At 49.8% G+C, this 16,445-nt stretch overlaps 1 protein-coding gene across 1 annotated transcript in view; it reads left to right on the plus strand.

Moving 5' to 3' along the window:
• LOC139230277 (caspase recruitment domain-containing protein 11-like) overlaps nucleotides 1-16,445 on the plus strand; it is a 113,704-nt gene that overhangs the window by 66,973 nt on the left and 30,286 nt on the right. Inside the window, 3 exon segments of the mRNA XM_070862105.1 lie at nucleotides 6,266-6,300; nucleotides 7,654-7,772; nucleotides 10,298-10,350. Of these exon segments, the coding sequence (XP_070718206.1) occupies nucleotides 6,266-6,300; nucleotides 7,654-7,772; nucleotides 10,298-10,350 (207 nt within the window).

Raw genomic sequence — 16,445 nt, forward strand, 5'->3', positions numbered from 1 at the left:
GAGCAGGAGCTGGCCGTGGGAGGAGCCTCATTCACGCAGCCCCAGTGAGGCCATTGGGCCAGGGCTAGGGGCTGCGTGCTTCGGGCCCCTCCCACACAGTTCGGCGCCTGGAGCTACTGCAGTTGCGTGCCGACTGTAGCGCGCATGTGCAGAGTTCCCGGCACTGTTTTCAGCGCAGGGACCTGGCTCCGCCCCCCCCACAACTCGTGCCGGCTGCGCCGAGTGCCACAGGACCTGTAAGTCGGTGGAGACGACTGAGGATTTTTTTAGGCGCCGTTTTAGGCGCGAAAAACGGGCGCCCAGCTCGGAGGGGCGCCCGTTTTTTTTCTTGTGGAAACTTGGGCCCTAAGTCTCCAACAGAGACAATGGCAGGCTGAACGGACATTTACGCCCCCCTCCCCAGTGGACAATGTGGCCTGGGATAGGGCCATTGACACCCACTAACAGGGTGCTCAAGAGCACTCAAAGGGACAATCAGCGAGGAATGCCTTGTAACAGCTCTTTTGTTCACACCAATGGGAATCCCAGTTCATGCTGGAGGTGTGGGGGCAAACATGCTGCCAGGACTTGCAGGTTTCAACAGTTTGTCTGCAACACATCGGAGTTGCGTTCATTTCTGGGACTCTTGAACAATTTTGGGAACTTTCGACCGAACTTAAGTACATTGTTGGAGCCACTACACGTGGAACACGGACTCCTCCAGACCACAAAAATTACAGGCGTCCTGGGAGTCCATGAACCGACTTAAAAACTTATTGCACAGGTCTGTTCCGTGCGACACCCTCCAGGCCAAGTCCCCAATAAATAGAGGGAGGACTCCAGCGTAGAGAGCACTCCATTGGGGACCCCTGCCACCTCCGGACAGCAAGATGGTGCACCATGGTGTGTCCGGACGGCAGAAGAGGATGGCAAAGTGGAGAGTGTGCAAGAGCAGCCTGTACAGGAATCTCCTCCGCGCAGAATTGAAAGGCACGGAGAGTATTTCCCGGAGGAGGCTCAAATTGTGAGGTGCCGGCTCCCCCAAGGGAGGTTTCGGGGCTCGGCGTCGATGAGGAATTCCGCTCGGACAGGGGTGTCAGTTCGGACGGGATCGCCCCACGTGCTTGGGCCTCCTCGACGCACCTAAGCGCACTCACAGGTGCATACATTGCAGGTTCTGCCGTGCTTACACAGCGGTTCCTGCAATTCGAAGAATCCTGGCAACTCGTAACATTCCCCTTGCCTTCTGCCGGCAGGGAGCAGCACTGAATGCCAGCTTTATCCGCATCCTGCAGGCGGGGCGGGCAGGGAATGGAGGCTGAGGCACACATGGAGAGGCAGGCCTGTCGAGTTCCGCAGGTAAATTAGCAGAGCCTCTGGGCCCTCCTTAGCAAAGTAAACACTAGCCGCCTCGATTGAGCAGCCCTGCCTGGCTGCCTTGCTCACAGATGTTGTCTCCGCGCTGCAGCGAGCCTGCAAACGTCTCGGTTTACAGCGCGCACATGTGTAACAGCTGGCAGCAAGCCAAGGCCCCAGACGGAAGGGTTTTTTTAGCCAGTGTACTGCGACCACGCGCAGACGTTCGATGCTGAGTCACACAGTAGCAGCAGATGGCAAGGGAGTGTTGTCTCTTGCTCTGTGAGTGTGTGTGTGTGCGTCTGTGTGTACTCTAACCTGTTTGCACAGCTGCCGGGAATTCTCGCTCCCACTCACTCATGTGAATGGAACTCTTATGCTGCAAATTAATGACTCCGACTTAACCACACACTGAGACGGCACCGCCAATCTGTATCAGGCAACGCTTAAAGAGAGACTTGTGCTGATATCTTGAATCAGACTTGAAACCCTTCAACTAATCGTGCGCACCCAGAAAGAAAACAGCAACCTCGAAGTGACTTGGTGAGGTCGTGCCCGGTCTGACGTTCCTTGGCAATCTTCCCTCTGAATTATCTTTGTGCCGGACGGACGACAAACTCCCTCTGAGCACAAATACAAAAGCAAACTCTTTCGATTAAGACACTCTGATGCACGCACCTGTGCCTATGCTCACAGTTTTCTGGAGCTGTTGCGCTGACCCCCGTCCGAACGGAATTCCTCATCAGCACCAGGCCCCGAAACCTCCCTCGGGAGCCGGCGCCTCACAACTTGAGCCGCCTCGGGGAAATCCCCTCCGTGCCTTTCAGTTCCGCGCGGAGGGGTTTCCCGTACGGGCTGCTCCTGCACACTCTCCACCTCGCCATCCTCGTCTGCCGTCCGGACACGCCATGGCGCACCATCTTGCCGTCCGGAGGAGGCGGGGGTCCCCGATGGAGTGCACTCTACGCGGGAGTCCGCCCACTATTTATCGGGGACTTGGCCTGGAGGGTGGTGCACGGAGCAGTCCCATGCAATACATTTTTAAGCCGGTTCACGGGCTCCCAGGCCGCCTGCAATTTCTGCGGTCTGGAGGAGTCCGTGTTCCATGTTTTTACTGCATGTGCGAGGTTGCAGCCCCTGTTCCAATATTTAAAGGGGTTGCTCCTGAAATTCTGGTTGCACTTCAGTCCCACGCTCCTGATCTTTGGGCACCCTGTGCAGAGGGGAGCGGGTAGGTCCGAGGGCCTCCTCGTAGGACTGCTCCTGGGCACGGCCAAGGGTGCCATCAGCCGGTCCAGGCAGCGGGCGGTCGAGGGGGTCGTTCAGCCTGACTGCCTGCCTCTCTTCTGCGCTTACATCCGGGCCAGGGTGTCCTTGGAGATGGACATGCAGTGTCCACCGGTACGCTCGCGGCCTTCCGCGACAGGTGGGCGCCGGAGGGACTGGAGTGCATCATCACCCCCGGCAACCAAATTTTAATTTGATTTTATATGTTCTAAAGTCTAATTTATTTTAAATGCTGGTTTTAGTGTCCCCCTCCCATTTTATAGGGGGCACTTAAAAAATTATGATTTTAGTGCCCAAAAAAAAAAAAAAAACCCCCACAAAAATCACCAAAAAAACCAAAAAAAAACAAAAAAAAAGGGCACATGAAAAGTGTTTGGCGTGTCCCCCAGATCGGGGGGGCACTTGATTTAATGTTTAATTTTGTTTACCCCAAAAGAGTTGTGGAGCTGTTGCGCTGACCCCCGTCTGGACGGAATTCCTCATCAGCACCAGGCCCTGAAACCTCCCTCGAGAGCCGGCGCCTCACAACTTGAGCCGCCTCGGGGAAATCCCCTCCGTGCCTTTCAGTTCTGCGCGGAGGGGTTTCCTGTACGGGCTGCTCCTGCACACTCTTAACCTTGCCATCCTCGTCTGCCGTCCGGACACGCCATGGCGCAATATCTTGGCGTCCGGAGGAGGCGGGGGTCCCCGATGGAGTGCACTCTACGCGGGAGTCCTCCCACTATTTATCGGGGACTTGGCCTGGAGGGTGGTGCACGGAGCAGTCCTGTGCAATAAATTTTTAAGCCGGTTCACGGGCTCCCAGGCCACCTGCAATTTCTGCGGTCTGGAAGAGTCCATGCTCCATGTTTTTATCAAATGCACGAGGTTGCAGCCCCTGTTTCATTATTTAAAGGGGCTGCTCCTCAATTTCTGGCTGCACTTCAGTCCCACACTCCTGGTCTTTGGGCACCCTGTGCGGAGGGGAGCGGGTAGGTCCAAAGGCCTCCTCGTAGGACTGATCCTGGGCACGGCCAAGGGGGCCATCAGCCGGTCCAGGCAGCGGGCGGTCGAGGGGGTCGTTCAGCCTGACTGCCTGCCTCTCTTCCGCGGTTACATCCGGGCCAGGGTGTCCCTGGAGATGGAGCACGCGGTATCCACCGGTATGCAATTTTAATTTGATTTTATATGTTTTAAAGTTTAATTTGTTTTAATTGCTGGGTTTTTAGTGTCCCCCTCCCCTTTTATAGGGGGCACTTGTAGATTTACAGTTTTAGGGCTCAAAAAAACCCACAAAACCCCCCCCTCAAAAAACACAAAGAAAATACCAAAAAAAATATAAAAAGGGCCATAATAAGTATTTGGAGTGTCCCCCAGATCGGGGGGCACTTGAACTAATGTTTATTTATGTTTCCAACCAAAAAGAGTTGTGGAGCTGTTGCGCTGACCCCAGTCCGGACGGAATTCCTCATCGAAGCCAGGCCCCGAAACCTCCCTTGGGAGCCGGCGCCTCACAACTTAAGCCTTCTCCGTAAAATCCCCTCCGTGCCTTTCAGTTCTGCGCGGAGGGGTTTCCTGTACGGGCTGCTCTTGCACACTTTCCACTTTGCCATCCTCGTCTGCCATCCGGACACACCATGGCGCACCATCTTGCTGCCCGGAGGAGGCAGGGTCCCCAATGGAGTGCTCTCTACGCGGGAGTCCTCCCTCTATTTATTGGGGACTTGGCCTGGAGGATGGTGCACGGAGCAGTCCCGTGTAATAAGTTTTTAAGTCAGCTCATGGGCTCCCAGGCCGCCTGTAATTTCTGCTGTCTGGAGGAGTCCGTGTTGCATGTTTATATACAGTGTGTGAGGTTGCAGCCCCTGTTCTAATATTTGAAGGGGCTGCCCCTCAAATTCTGGTTGCACTTCAGTCCCATACTCCTGATCTTTGGGCACCCTGTGCGGAGGGGAGCGGGCATGTCAGAAGGCCTCCTCGTAGGACTGCTCCTGGGCCTGGCCAATGTGGTCATTAACCGGTCCAGGCAGCGGGCGGTCGAGGGGGTCGTTCAGCCCGACTGCCTGCCTCTCTTCCGCAGTTACATCCGAGCCAGGGTGTCCCTGGCGATGAAGCACGCGGTGTCGACCGGTACGCTCACGGACTTCTGTGAGAGGTGGGCGCTGGAGGGACTGGAGTGCATCATCAGCCCCGGCAATCAAATTTTAATTTGATCTAAGTTTCCGTTAAAATTTTATTTGGTAATTTGTGGGTTCTAGTGCCAAAAGGGGGCACTTGATTTAAAGTTTCTACTTAAAATAGTTGTAGAGCTGTTGCGTTATGAATGGCTTAGCCAGTCACGTGATGTTCACAAGCCTCAATAAAACCCCAGTCAGTTGGGTCGATGTCATTCATGATAAGGTATGCAGTTGTGAGCCTAGTGGATGAACTGGTAATGTGTCGTGTGATTGTTAAATCTTTGTTTGGAGAGGGTCCCGTCTGTCCTATCAGGCGGATGCAAAAGATCCCATGGCGCTATTTTGAAGAAAAGCCGGTGTCCTGGCCAATATTTATTTATCCCTCAATCAACATAACAAAATAACAGATTAATTGGTCATTATCACATTGCTGTTTGTGGGAGCTTGCTGTGCGCAAATTGGCCGCCGCATTTCCCACATTACAACAGTGACTACGCTTCAGAATTACTTCATTGACTGTAAAGCGCTTTGAGACATCTGGTGGTCGTGAAAGGCGCTATAGAAATGCAGGTCTTTCTTTCTATCTCTTTTTGTTAATAAACCAAATGGTTCTTAATAGCAATGTGTTGCTATGAATTCTTAAGCCAAGAGCCCATGAAGCAAATACAGCAATTTCAGACACTTTACAGCCTACGGCCTCAACATTGAGTTCAACCATTTCAGATCATAACCTCTGACCCCATTGTTTCGGGCGGCACCTGTTGATGATCCTGCCATTCCCATTCACACCTCCCCTAGACCCAACTTTTGTTTCTTTACTTGTCCCATTACCATCTCCTTTCGCCTCGGCTCCACCATCATCACGTTTGTCTCTCTAATCTCTCCTGCCTTCCACCCGCTCACAGACCCTCCCTTTTGTTCTTTCCTCCCCTCCCCTACTTCCCTGCCTCTGTACTTGCTTAAAAACCTGGTACATCTCTAACCATTTACCAGTTCTGACTAAAGGGGTCATCGGCCTCAAACGTTAACCCTCGTTTCTCTTTCCACAGATGTTGCCCGACCCGCTGAGTATTTCCAGCCTCTTCTCTTTTTATTCCTCTGAGCAATACTTCTTTGTCCAACGGCATTTTACATTTAAAGCACGGTTAACAACTGACAAACTGGTTCTGGATTCTCCGGACAGGGGATACAATCTCTCAGCATCTACCCCATCGAGGCCTCTCCCCCGATCCCTTGAGTTTAAATTGACCCCAATTTGCCCAACTCCAGATTGCCTGAAGGATTCTGTTAAGAAATTGGAACTGGCAACACAGCATCTGTACAAAGCAACACAGGAGAGCAGGTAGTGTTTGTATTGGTCAGCCGATTGGAGAGTCACTAATGCAATGAATTGCTGTGCAGACAGGGTAATATGTAGGCCCTAATGGGAGAGGGCGATTGCATCCTTACTACCAACAGCCATCTATATTTTTCCTTTTATTTTATAGAAAGTGAATATGGTGAAGAAATCCTATGTCCAACGGTAAGTCTTGATAGTTTTATGTGCGTGCATCGTTATTGCATGGCAGTAAGCCATTGGTTGGATCGTTTACCATCCTAATTTGGCCCCAATTTTCTCCCCTCCACGCCACAAGGCTCCGACTTATCCTGAGGTCCAGGTCACGGACACCAGCTAGTCTCTGCAACCTCGTCCAAGGCCATTCTTCACGTGTGAGCTCCACCCTCAGTGTTGGAAGCCTATTCGGGCATGACAGGCATTAGAGTCGATCTGAGCCTTCTGATGCACACAGACACAGACACAGTCAGACACACACACACAGACAGAGACACAGACAGAGACACACAGTCAGACACACACACACACAGACAGAGACACAGACAGCGACACACAGTCAGAGACACACACACAGACAGAGACACAGACAGAGGCACACAGGCAGAGACACACACACAGACACAGACGCACACACAGTCAGAGATACACACAGTGACAGAGACACAGGCAGAGACACAGACAGAGACACACACAGAGACATACACACAGACAGAGATACACACAGAGATACACACAGAGACACACCGACAGACACACACACAGACAGAGACACACACAGAATCACACACAGAGACACACACAATGGCAGAGACACACACACTGACAGAGACAAAAAGCCAGACTCTCATACATAGACTCACACACAGACAGTCACACACATACACACACAGACACACACACAGGCGCACACACAGACAGACACAGACACAGACACACAGACAGACTCACACACAGACAGTCACACACACAGACTCACACAGACACACACAGACACACCAGACACAGACACACCAGACGCACACACACTAGACATAGACACACACACATACAGACACACAGACGCAGACACACACACACACAGACATACAGACACAGACACACAGACAGACACACATTCACAGACTCACACACACAGATACACGCAGACAGATGCACACACATACAGAATCTCACACACAGACACATATTCTGCAGGATCATCTGACTGTGAGCACAAACAGGAACCCTGGCTGCCTTTTGACTTCCCTCACCCAGTGACACTTCTGATTCTCCAATTTGCTGCCCTTTAAGCATAAACCAGGATAATCCCTAATGAGCTGATTTGGGTCGGTACAGTAACTGGGACCACTACAAGTGCCTCGACAACCCCCACGTGATTTTGTTCAGGATTTATTAACTTGCACTGATGCCCGGCTGATTCATAGGGACGGGAGACATCTTCCTTTGCCCCTCTGACTCTAATTAGTAAATTGTTAACTGAATTGAAAATGATGGAAGGAGGTGCATGATGTTAAAGTCTCCCTGCGTTCTTTACTTCAGGACCTACTCCGGAACGATATTGAACATGACCGGGAGATGAACCGGTTCTCTATGATACCATTTCCACCTTGCAAGGAATCTTTGATGCGACGGATTAAAGAAGAGGAACCAGCCAGCAGGTGACATTTTAGAAGGAGGGCAGATGTTAGAACAATGCCGTTCCACCTCTGGGACAAGTGTCCAAACACACAGCAACTGTTTACATAAGAACACAAGAATTAGGAGCAGGAATAGGCCATGCGGCCCCTCGAGCCCTCTCCGCCATTCAATAAGATCCTGGCTGATCATCGGCCTCAACTCCACATTCCCTATCCCTTGAACCACGATCTCCATATCCCTTGATTCCCCTAGACTCCAAAAATCTCAGCTATGAATATACTCAGAGACTCAGCATCCACAGCCCTCTGGGCCAGAGAATTCGAAAGATTCACAACCCTCCAAATGAAGAAATTCCTCCTCATCTCTGCCTTAAATGGCCGGCCCCTTATCCTAAGACTGTGCCCCCTCGTTCTAGATTCTCCAGCCAGAGGAAACATCCTCCCTGCTTCCACCCTGTTAATCCCAAACAGAATCTTTTATGTTTCAATGAGATCACCTCTCATTCTTCTAAACTCCAGAGAGTATCGGCCCATTCTACACAATCTCTCATCGTAAGACAGCCCTCTCACCCCAGGAATCAATCCAGTGAACCTCCGTTGCACTGCCTCCAAGGCAAGTATATCCTTCCTTAGATGAGGAGACCAAAACTGTGCACAGTACTCCAGGTGTGGTCTCACCAATTGTACAATTGTAGCATGACTTCCTTAGTCTTATGCTCCAACCCCCTTGCAATAAAGGACAACATGCCATTTGCCTTCCTTATTGCTTGCTGTACCTGCATGCTAGCTTTCTGTGTGATTTGCTGTCTTGTTTGAAGCTCTGTTCTGAATCCAGCTCTTGGCACACACAGGTCCCCATGTAATATAGAGCTTCACCCTAGTGGACTACTGTGGTAATGCAACTACTGCTGATGAAAAAAGGACCACGTGACAAGGTCACATGGCAAGCTCCTGTAGCGCCATCTTGTGTATGTGTGTTTGTGATGTCGTAAAAAATATATCACATTGGTGACGTAGGATAAGATTTCTGGATTCCCTAGCTGAATTTTTAGTTGGTGGATGATCCAGGCAAACAACAGAGAGACTTTGAGAAGTTCTTTGTTTTGCAGAACAGCTAAAAATCTTTACAATTTGGCACAAGTTTAGCACTAAATTGGGAATCGTGCTCAACAAACTATTCAAGGAGCATTAAAAAAATCAACAAAAAAAAGCACAAAATGTTTGGTGCCAAAGGATTGTTTTTTTTTATTGACTGACTTTTTTAATACATCATATTTATATTCGCTGTATGATATTTTGTGTGCCATCAGTCAACAGACTCAAGTTAGATGCTGGGATTTTGTCTTTTAAAAGAGCATGAAAGTTCTGCAGGAAATATTTTCTTCTTGAACGATGGAGCAAGCTTCCGTCGAGGGGAATCCTCGGTTGAGGAAAACATTTCGGTATGGAAGGTGGCATCATCAGACAGAGAAAGAGAAACAGAGCAACTGGGAGACTGTGATCGATTCCTTATAGTGAGTTGGGGGAGGGGTGGGGTGAGTGGTAGGAAGTGCAATCAGCTAGCTGTGGGATTCAGTAGGCATATAGTAGATATTCCGCTCCTTTAGACCCATCTTTTGTTCCTCTACTTACCCCATCACCATCTCCTTTCGCCTCGCACCATCATCCCTTTTGTCATTTAATCATACGAATCTCATTGAAACATACAAAATTCTTACAGGGCTTGACAGGGTAGATGCAGGGAGGATGTTTCCCCCGGGCTGGGGAGTCTAGAACCAGGGGTCACAGTCTCAGGATAAGGGGTCGGCCATTGAGGACTGTGATGAGGAGAAATATCTTCACTCAGAGGGTGGTGAATCTTTGGAATTCTCTGCCCCAGAGGGCTGTGGATGCTCAGTCGTTGAGTATATTCAATTCAGAGATCAATAGATTTTTGGATATTGAGGGAATCAAGGGATATGGGTATAGTGCAGGCAAGTGGAGTTGAGGTAGAAGATCAGACATGGTCTCATTGAATGGTGGAGCAAGCTCGAGGGGGCAAATGGCCTACTCCTGCTCCTAATTCTTATGCTCTTATGTTCTAATCTCTCCTGTCCTCCACTCCATCACAGACCTTCCCTTTTGTTCTTTCCTCCCCTCCCCCTTACCCTGCCTCTGTACTTTCTTAAAACCTGCTACATCTCTAACGTTTTTCAGTTCTGACGAAGGGTCATCGACCTGAAACGTTAACTCTGTTTCTCTCTCCACAGATGCTGCCCGACCCGCTAGTGTTTCCAGCGTTTCCTTTTTATATTTCATATTTTCAGCATCCGAGTATTTTGCGTTTGCATTAGCATGGAATTACTCGCCTCCCTCAGTCTTCTCTTCCTTCGACAGGTTTTGCAAAATCCGAACTTGCTGCTATCTAATTACCACTTCCTGAGTTACTTCACCCCGTTGATTCATTCTCAGCCTCGGTGATATCTTGCGCTCGGGGCTGTGGCTCTTCATTTGGCTTTCCTCAAGAAAAATGTAATAATGTAATCCACTTTTCTTTCCTTGCCTAGATTTGAAATCTGGCCAAGCAGCAACTTCATGGACAACGAGGACAGCTGCCCAGGTACTTGTGCATTGCTCCAAGTGTTCTTTGAGACAGTGTTGAACATGGTGGGCTGAGTGGCCTGCTTCTGTGCTGAACATTCTGTGTAAGGGGCTATGGGGAGTGAACAGGGAAGTGGACCTCAGTCCATGATCAGATCAGCCATGATCGTATTGAATGGCGGAGCAGACTCGAGGGGCCGTATGGCCTACTCCTGCTCCTATTTCTTATGTTCTTATTAACTCTGTATAATGATTGGTATCAATTTCAAGATATTACAGGGAACAGATAGGGTAGAGAGAGAGAGAGAAGGTATTAGTTGGGAATTCTAGCATTAGGGGGGACATAGTCTACAAACTAGAGCCAGGCCTTTCAGGGGTGACGTTAGGAAACACTTCTCCATGCAAAGAAGTTTGGAACTCTCTTCCGCAAATAACAGTTGATCCTCGATCAATTGTTCATTTTAAATCGGAGATTGATAGCTTTTTGCTAACCGAAGGGCAAAGACGGGTATATGGAGTTAGGTCAGCCATGATCTCATCAAATGGTGGAACAGGCTCGAGGGGCTGAATGGCCTCCTCCTGTTGCTATGCTCCTAAACGTCTGGATACACAATCAGGATTAGCTATGGTGATCTCCCCAAACGAGTTCAACGCCTAGTAAATTTTCCCGGAAAAGGTCACACACGAACAAAGGCTGCTGGATTAGGGGCCAGAGGGCACAGACTCTATCGCGTGGGGCAGTCAGCATTTTAAAACAATGAGGGAAGGGAAGAGACAGTTGGGAAAGGAATAGTTTGAATCATTCTTTCCTCATTTCTCTTTTTTTGCAACCTGCTCTTATTTTGAGATGTGCAATCTTTAAATTTGTTCGAGACCTTCACTCGGGTCAGACATAAATTTCCACGAGTAACGAATACCCTCTCTGTATGTAACTGAATCCTACTGTGCAGAAACAGTGACAGAATATTAAATACAAACACTTAAAAATATCAGTTTGTACACAGAGTACTTGGGGTGGAGTGTTGAATGTTTCGGTGTAAGGGGTGTCGCAGTTGTGTGGGGCAGCTTGGTTGGGCCGGGTGCTCTTTGCCTTTCCGCCATTGTTCATTGTTCATAGGTTTATATGTAACCTTTAGGGCTGCTGACCGAGGGCTGTGTGGCTCTTTGTCGGCCGGCGCGGACACGATGGGCCAAACTGGCCTCCTTCTGCACTGTAAATTTCTATGTTTCTATGTTTCTACTTTAGTCCCTCACCTTGTTTTCAAATCCCTCCAAGGCCTTGCCCCTCTTTATCTCTGCACTCCTCCAATTCTGGCCTCTTGCATATCCCCGATTTATATCGCTCTACTTCAGCGGCCGTACCTTCAGTTGCCTGGGCCCCATGCTATAAAGGAGTTAGATGAAGTCCTTACTACTAGGGGAATCAAGGGGTATGGTGAGAAAGCAGGAATGGGGTACTGAAGTTGCATGTTCAGCCATGAACTCATTGAATGGCGGTGCAGGCTAGAAGGGCCGAATGGCCTACTCCTGCACCTATTTTCTATGTTTCTATGTTTCTATGCTCTGGAATTGCCGCCCTAAACCTCTCCGGCTCTCTCTTTTTGGATAAGACCCTCCTTAAAACCTACGTCTTTGACCAAGCTTTTGGTCGCCTGTCCTAACATCTTATAAGAAGATAAGAAATAGGAACAGGAGTCAGCCATTTGGCCCCTCGAGCCTGCTCCACCATTCAATATGATCATGGCTGATCTGATCTTGGCCTCTGTCATGTATCTTACATTATTATATATAAATGTATCCTAACATGCTATACATGACTGTAATAAGATATGACCTGTAACCACCAGCATACCTTACATAGAAACATAGAAACATAGAAAATAGGTGCAGGAGTAGGCCGTTTGGCCCTTCTAGCCTGCACCGCCATTCAATGAGTTCATGGCTGAACATGCAACTTCAGTACCCCATTCCTGCTTTCTCACCATACCCCTTGATTCCCCGAGTAGTAAGGACTTCATCTAACTCATTTTTGAATATATTTAGTGAATTGGCCTCAACAACTTTCTGGGGTAGAGAATTCCACAGGTTCACCACTCTCTGGGTGAAGAAGTTTCTCCTCATCTCGGTCCTAAATGGCTTATCCCTTATCCTTAGACTGTGACCCCTGGTTCTGGACTTCCCCAACATTGGGAACATTCTTCCTGCATCTAACCTGTCTAAACCCATCAGAATTTTAAACGTTTCTATGAGGTCCCCTCTCATTCTTCTGAACTCCAGTGAATACAAGCCCAGTTGATCCAGTCTTTCTTGATAGGTCAGTCCCGCCATCCTGGGAATCAGTCTGGTGAACCTTCGCTGCACTCCCTCAATAGCAAGAATGTCCTTCCTCAGGTTAGGAGACCAAAACTGTACACAATACTCCAGGTGTGGCCTCACCAAGGCCCTGTACAACTGTAGCAACACCTCCCTGCCCCTGTACTCAAATCCCCTTGCTATGAAGGCCAACATGCCATTTGCTTTCTTAACCACCAGGGGTACACTTGCAAGAGACAGGTATATAAGGACAGGTCTCAGGCAAGTGCAGCATTCCAGAGCTGTGAAATAAAGGTGCAGGTCCGAGTGACCTTGACTTCACTACATGCCTCGTGTGAATCTGTACTGAGGGGACAGGACTTTACAGTGGCGACGGGTTACGGGATTACAGAATCCATAGAATGGCGAACAACGGATCAGATGAAAAGTACAATGCGGGAGACAATTGGGAGAACTTTATAGAAAGGCTCCAGCAAAGCTTTGTAACCAAAGACTGGTTAGGCGACGATAAGGCAGACAAGAGAAGAGCCCATCTCTTGACCAGCTGTGGCTCGAAAACATACGCTTTAATGAAGGATCTGTTGGCACCCGAGAAACCAGCAAGGAAGTCGTTTGAAGAATTGAGCACACTGGTAAGAGATCACCTGAAGCCAGCGAGCAGCCTACACATGGCCAGACACAGGTTCTACAACTACAGACGCTGTGTGGGCCAGAGCATACCCGACTTCGTGGCGGAACTTCAGAGGTTGGCTAGTTTATGTGAGTTCTCCGATGAACTGAGGAGAGAAATGCTGAGAGACTTTTTCATTGAAGGAATAGGCCACGCAGGCATATTGCGAAAGCTCATAGAGACCAAGAACCTGATTTTAGAGGCAGCAGCATTGGTTGCACAGACATTCTTGGTAGGGGAAGAAGAAACGAGGTTGATTTACAATGCAGGTACGACAACTAACGAAATATTGGAACAAGAAGTTCACAGCACTAAACAAGCTGCTACCCCCACACACAGACAAAACCGGGAGAACCAGTTCTCGACAGCAAACAGAAGCTATCAAAGGCCACAGGAATGGCCGTTCACACCTCATCAACCCACAATGCGAGCAATCAACTACAAACTGAGAGAAGCTCAAGAGAGATCAGCCAGACGCAGCTCATTCTTTGGGAACACTTTAAACAATAGAACAGGTCTGTGCTGGAGGTGTGGGGGTGGGCACTCGTCAAGAGGTTGTCGCTTTCAGCAGACTGTTTGCAGAAATTGTGAATATACAGGGCCTTTGGCCCGCATGTGCAAAAAAACGGCAGCTCGGTTGGTATACGAATCGGATGGGTCAGAAAGGGGACCAGAAGATGGTGGGGACAGTACCCGGGACACCGGTGTACAGCGGGTTAACACGATCAATGGCCGCTGCTCCTACAACAGGACGCCTCCTATAATGATGAGGGTCCTACTCAATGGGATATCTGTCAATATGGAGCTGGATACGGGAGCGAGTCAATCTCTCATGGGCGCTCAACAATTTGAACAACTGTGGCCGCATAAAAGAGACAGACCAAAACTCACAAGGGTCGACACCACACTAAGGACCTATACCAAAGAAATCGTACCAGTCCTCAGCAGCGCCATGCTCTCTGTCACACACAAAGGGACAGTGAACCGACTTCCCCTGTGGATTGTCCCCGGAGACCCCCCAGCACTGCTGGGGAGAAGCTGGCTGGCAAAACTAAACTGGAAATGGGATGATGTCCATGCCATGTCATTAGAGGAACGGACCTCCTGCTCAACAGTTATAAAGCGATTTGAACATCTCTTTCAGCCAGGTTTGGGCACTTTCAAAGGGGCCAAAGTCAAAATCTACATCACACAGGATGCTAGACCGGTCCATCACAAGGCCAGAGCTGTACCCTATGTTATAAGGGAAAAGATTGAACACGAACTCGACAGGCTTCTGCGGGAAGGCATTATATCACCTGTGCAATTTAGCGTCTGGGCAAGTCCCATCGTCCCAGTCATGAAGCTTGATGGATCCGTACGAATCTGTGGGGACTACAAATCTACCATAAACAGAATCTCCCTACAGGACCAGTACCCGCTGCCCAGAGCGGAGGACTTATTTGCCACATTGGCTGGAGGTAAACTTTTCTCAAAATTAGACCTCACATCTGCGTATATGACGCAAGAATTGACCGAGGAATCCAAGCTACTCACCACCATCAACACACATCGAGGCCTTTTCATGTACAATCGATGCCCATTCGGCATCAGGTCGGCAGCTGCCATATTCCAGCGCAACATGGAGAGTCTGCTCAAGTCCATCCTGGGGACGGTTGCATTTCAAGACGACATACTTATCACGGGCAGGGACACCGACTCCCATCTCCGTAATTTGGAGGAAGTACTAAAGCGGTTGGATCGGATAGGCCTATGAGTCAAGAAATCCAAGTGCCTGTTTCTCGCACCTGAGGCTGAATTTTTGGGCAGAAGGATTGCCGCTGATGGAATCCGCCCAACAGAGTCCAAAACAGAAGCAATTCGCCTGGCACCCAGGCCCCGGAATGTCTCAGAACTGCACGCCTTTCTCGGGCTACTCAATTACTTTGGGAACTTTATGCAGAACTTAAGCACGCTGCTGGAGCCTCTCCACGTGCCACTCAGGAAGGGGTGCGATTGGTTTTGGGGGGACGCCCAGGAACGCGTCTTCAATAAGGCACGCAACCTTCTGTGTTCCAACAGTGTTTTGACTTTCTTTGACCCAGGTAAAAAGCTAGTTCTCACATGCGATGCGTCAGCGTACGGGGCCGGGTGCGTTTTGCAACATGTCAATAGTGCGGGCAAATTACAACCCATAGCTTATGCCTCCAGGTCACTTTCGCGGGCGGAGCGCGGGTACAGAATGGTAGAGAAGGAGGCGCTCGCATGCGTGTACGGTGTCAAAAAGATGCACCAATACCTTTTCGGGGCCAAGTTCATGTTAGAAACCGACCACAAGCCCCTCACATCCCTCCTATCCGAGAGCAAGGCAATAAACGCCAATGCCTCGGCGCGAATTCAATGGTGGGCACTCATGCTGGCGTCCTACGACTACACAATAAGGCACAGACCAGTCACAGACAACTGTGCCGACGCGCTCAGCAGGCTACCCCTGGCGACCACGGAAGGGTCTGACGAACAGGACTGTGAGATAGTCATGGCAATCAATGCCTTTGAGTCCACAGGTTTGCCCATGATGGCTCGCCAAATCAGAGCCTGGACGGCCAGCAACCCCACGTTATCCTTAGTAAAAAGATGTGTCCTAACTGGTGACTGGGCAGAGGCTCGCGATGCCTGCCCCGAGGAATTAAAACCCTTTCACAGGTGCATGCATGAGCTATCACTACAAGTAGACTGCCTGATGTGGGGCAGGCGAGTAGTCATGCCTCTGCGAGGCAGAGAGGCATTTGTCCGGGAGCTCCACCGCAAGCACCCGGGGATCGTTCTCATGAAGGCCATAGCCAGATCCCATGTCTGGTGGCCTGGTATTGACGCGGACTTGGAGCTCTGCGTCCGAAGGTACACCATTTGTGCCCAACTCAGCAATGCCCCCAGGGAGGCTCCAATGAGCCCCTGGCCCTGGCCTACCAAACTGTGGTCGCAGGTGCACGTAGACTATGTGGGCCCATTCATGGCAAAATGTTCTCGTAGTTGTAGATGCATTTTCAAAGTGGATCGAATGCACCATTTTAAACTCGAGCACAACCTCCACCACTGTGGAGAGCCTTGCAACCATGTTTGCAACGCACGGAATCCCTGACACATTGGTCAGT

Source organism: Pristiophorus japonicus, chromosome 19 (assembly GCF_044704955.1).
Source record: "Pristiophorus japonicus isolate sPriJap1 chromosome 19, sPriJap1.hap1, whole genome shotgun sequence".
NCBI lineage: Eukaryota > Metazoa > Chordata > Chondrichthyes > Pristiophoridae > Pristiophorus > Pristiophorus japonicus.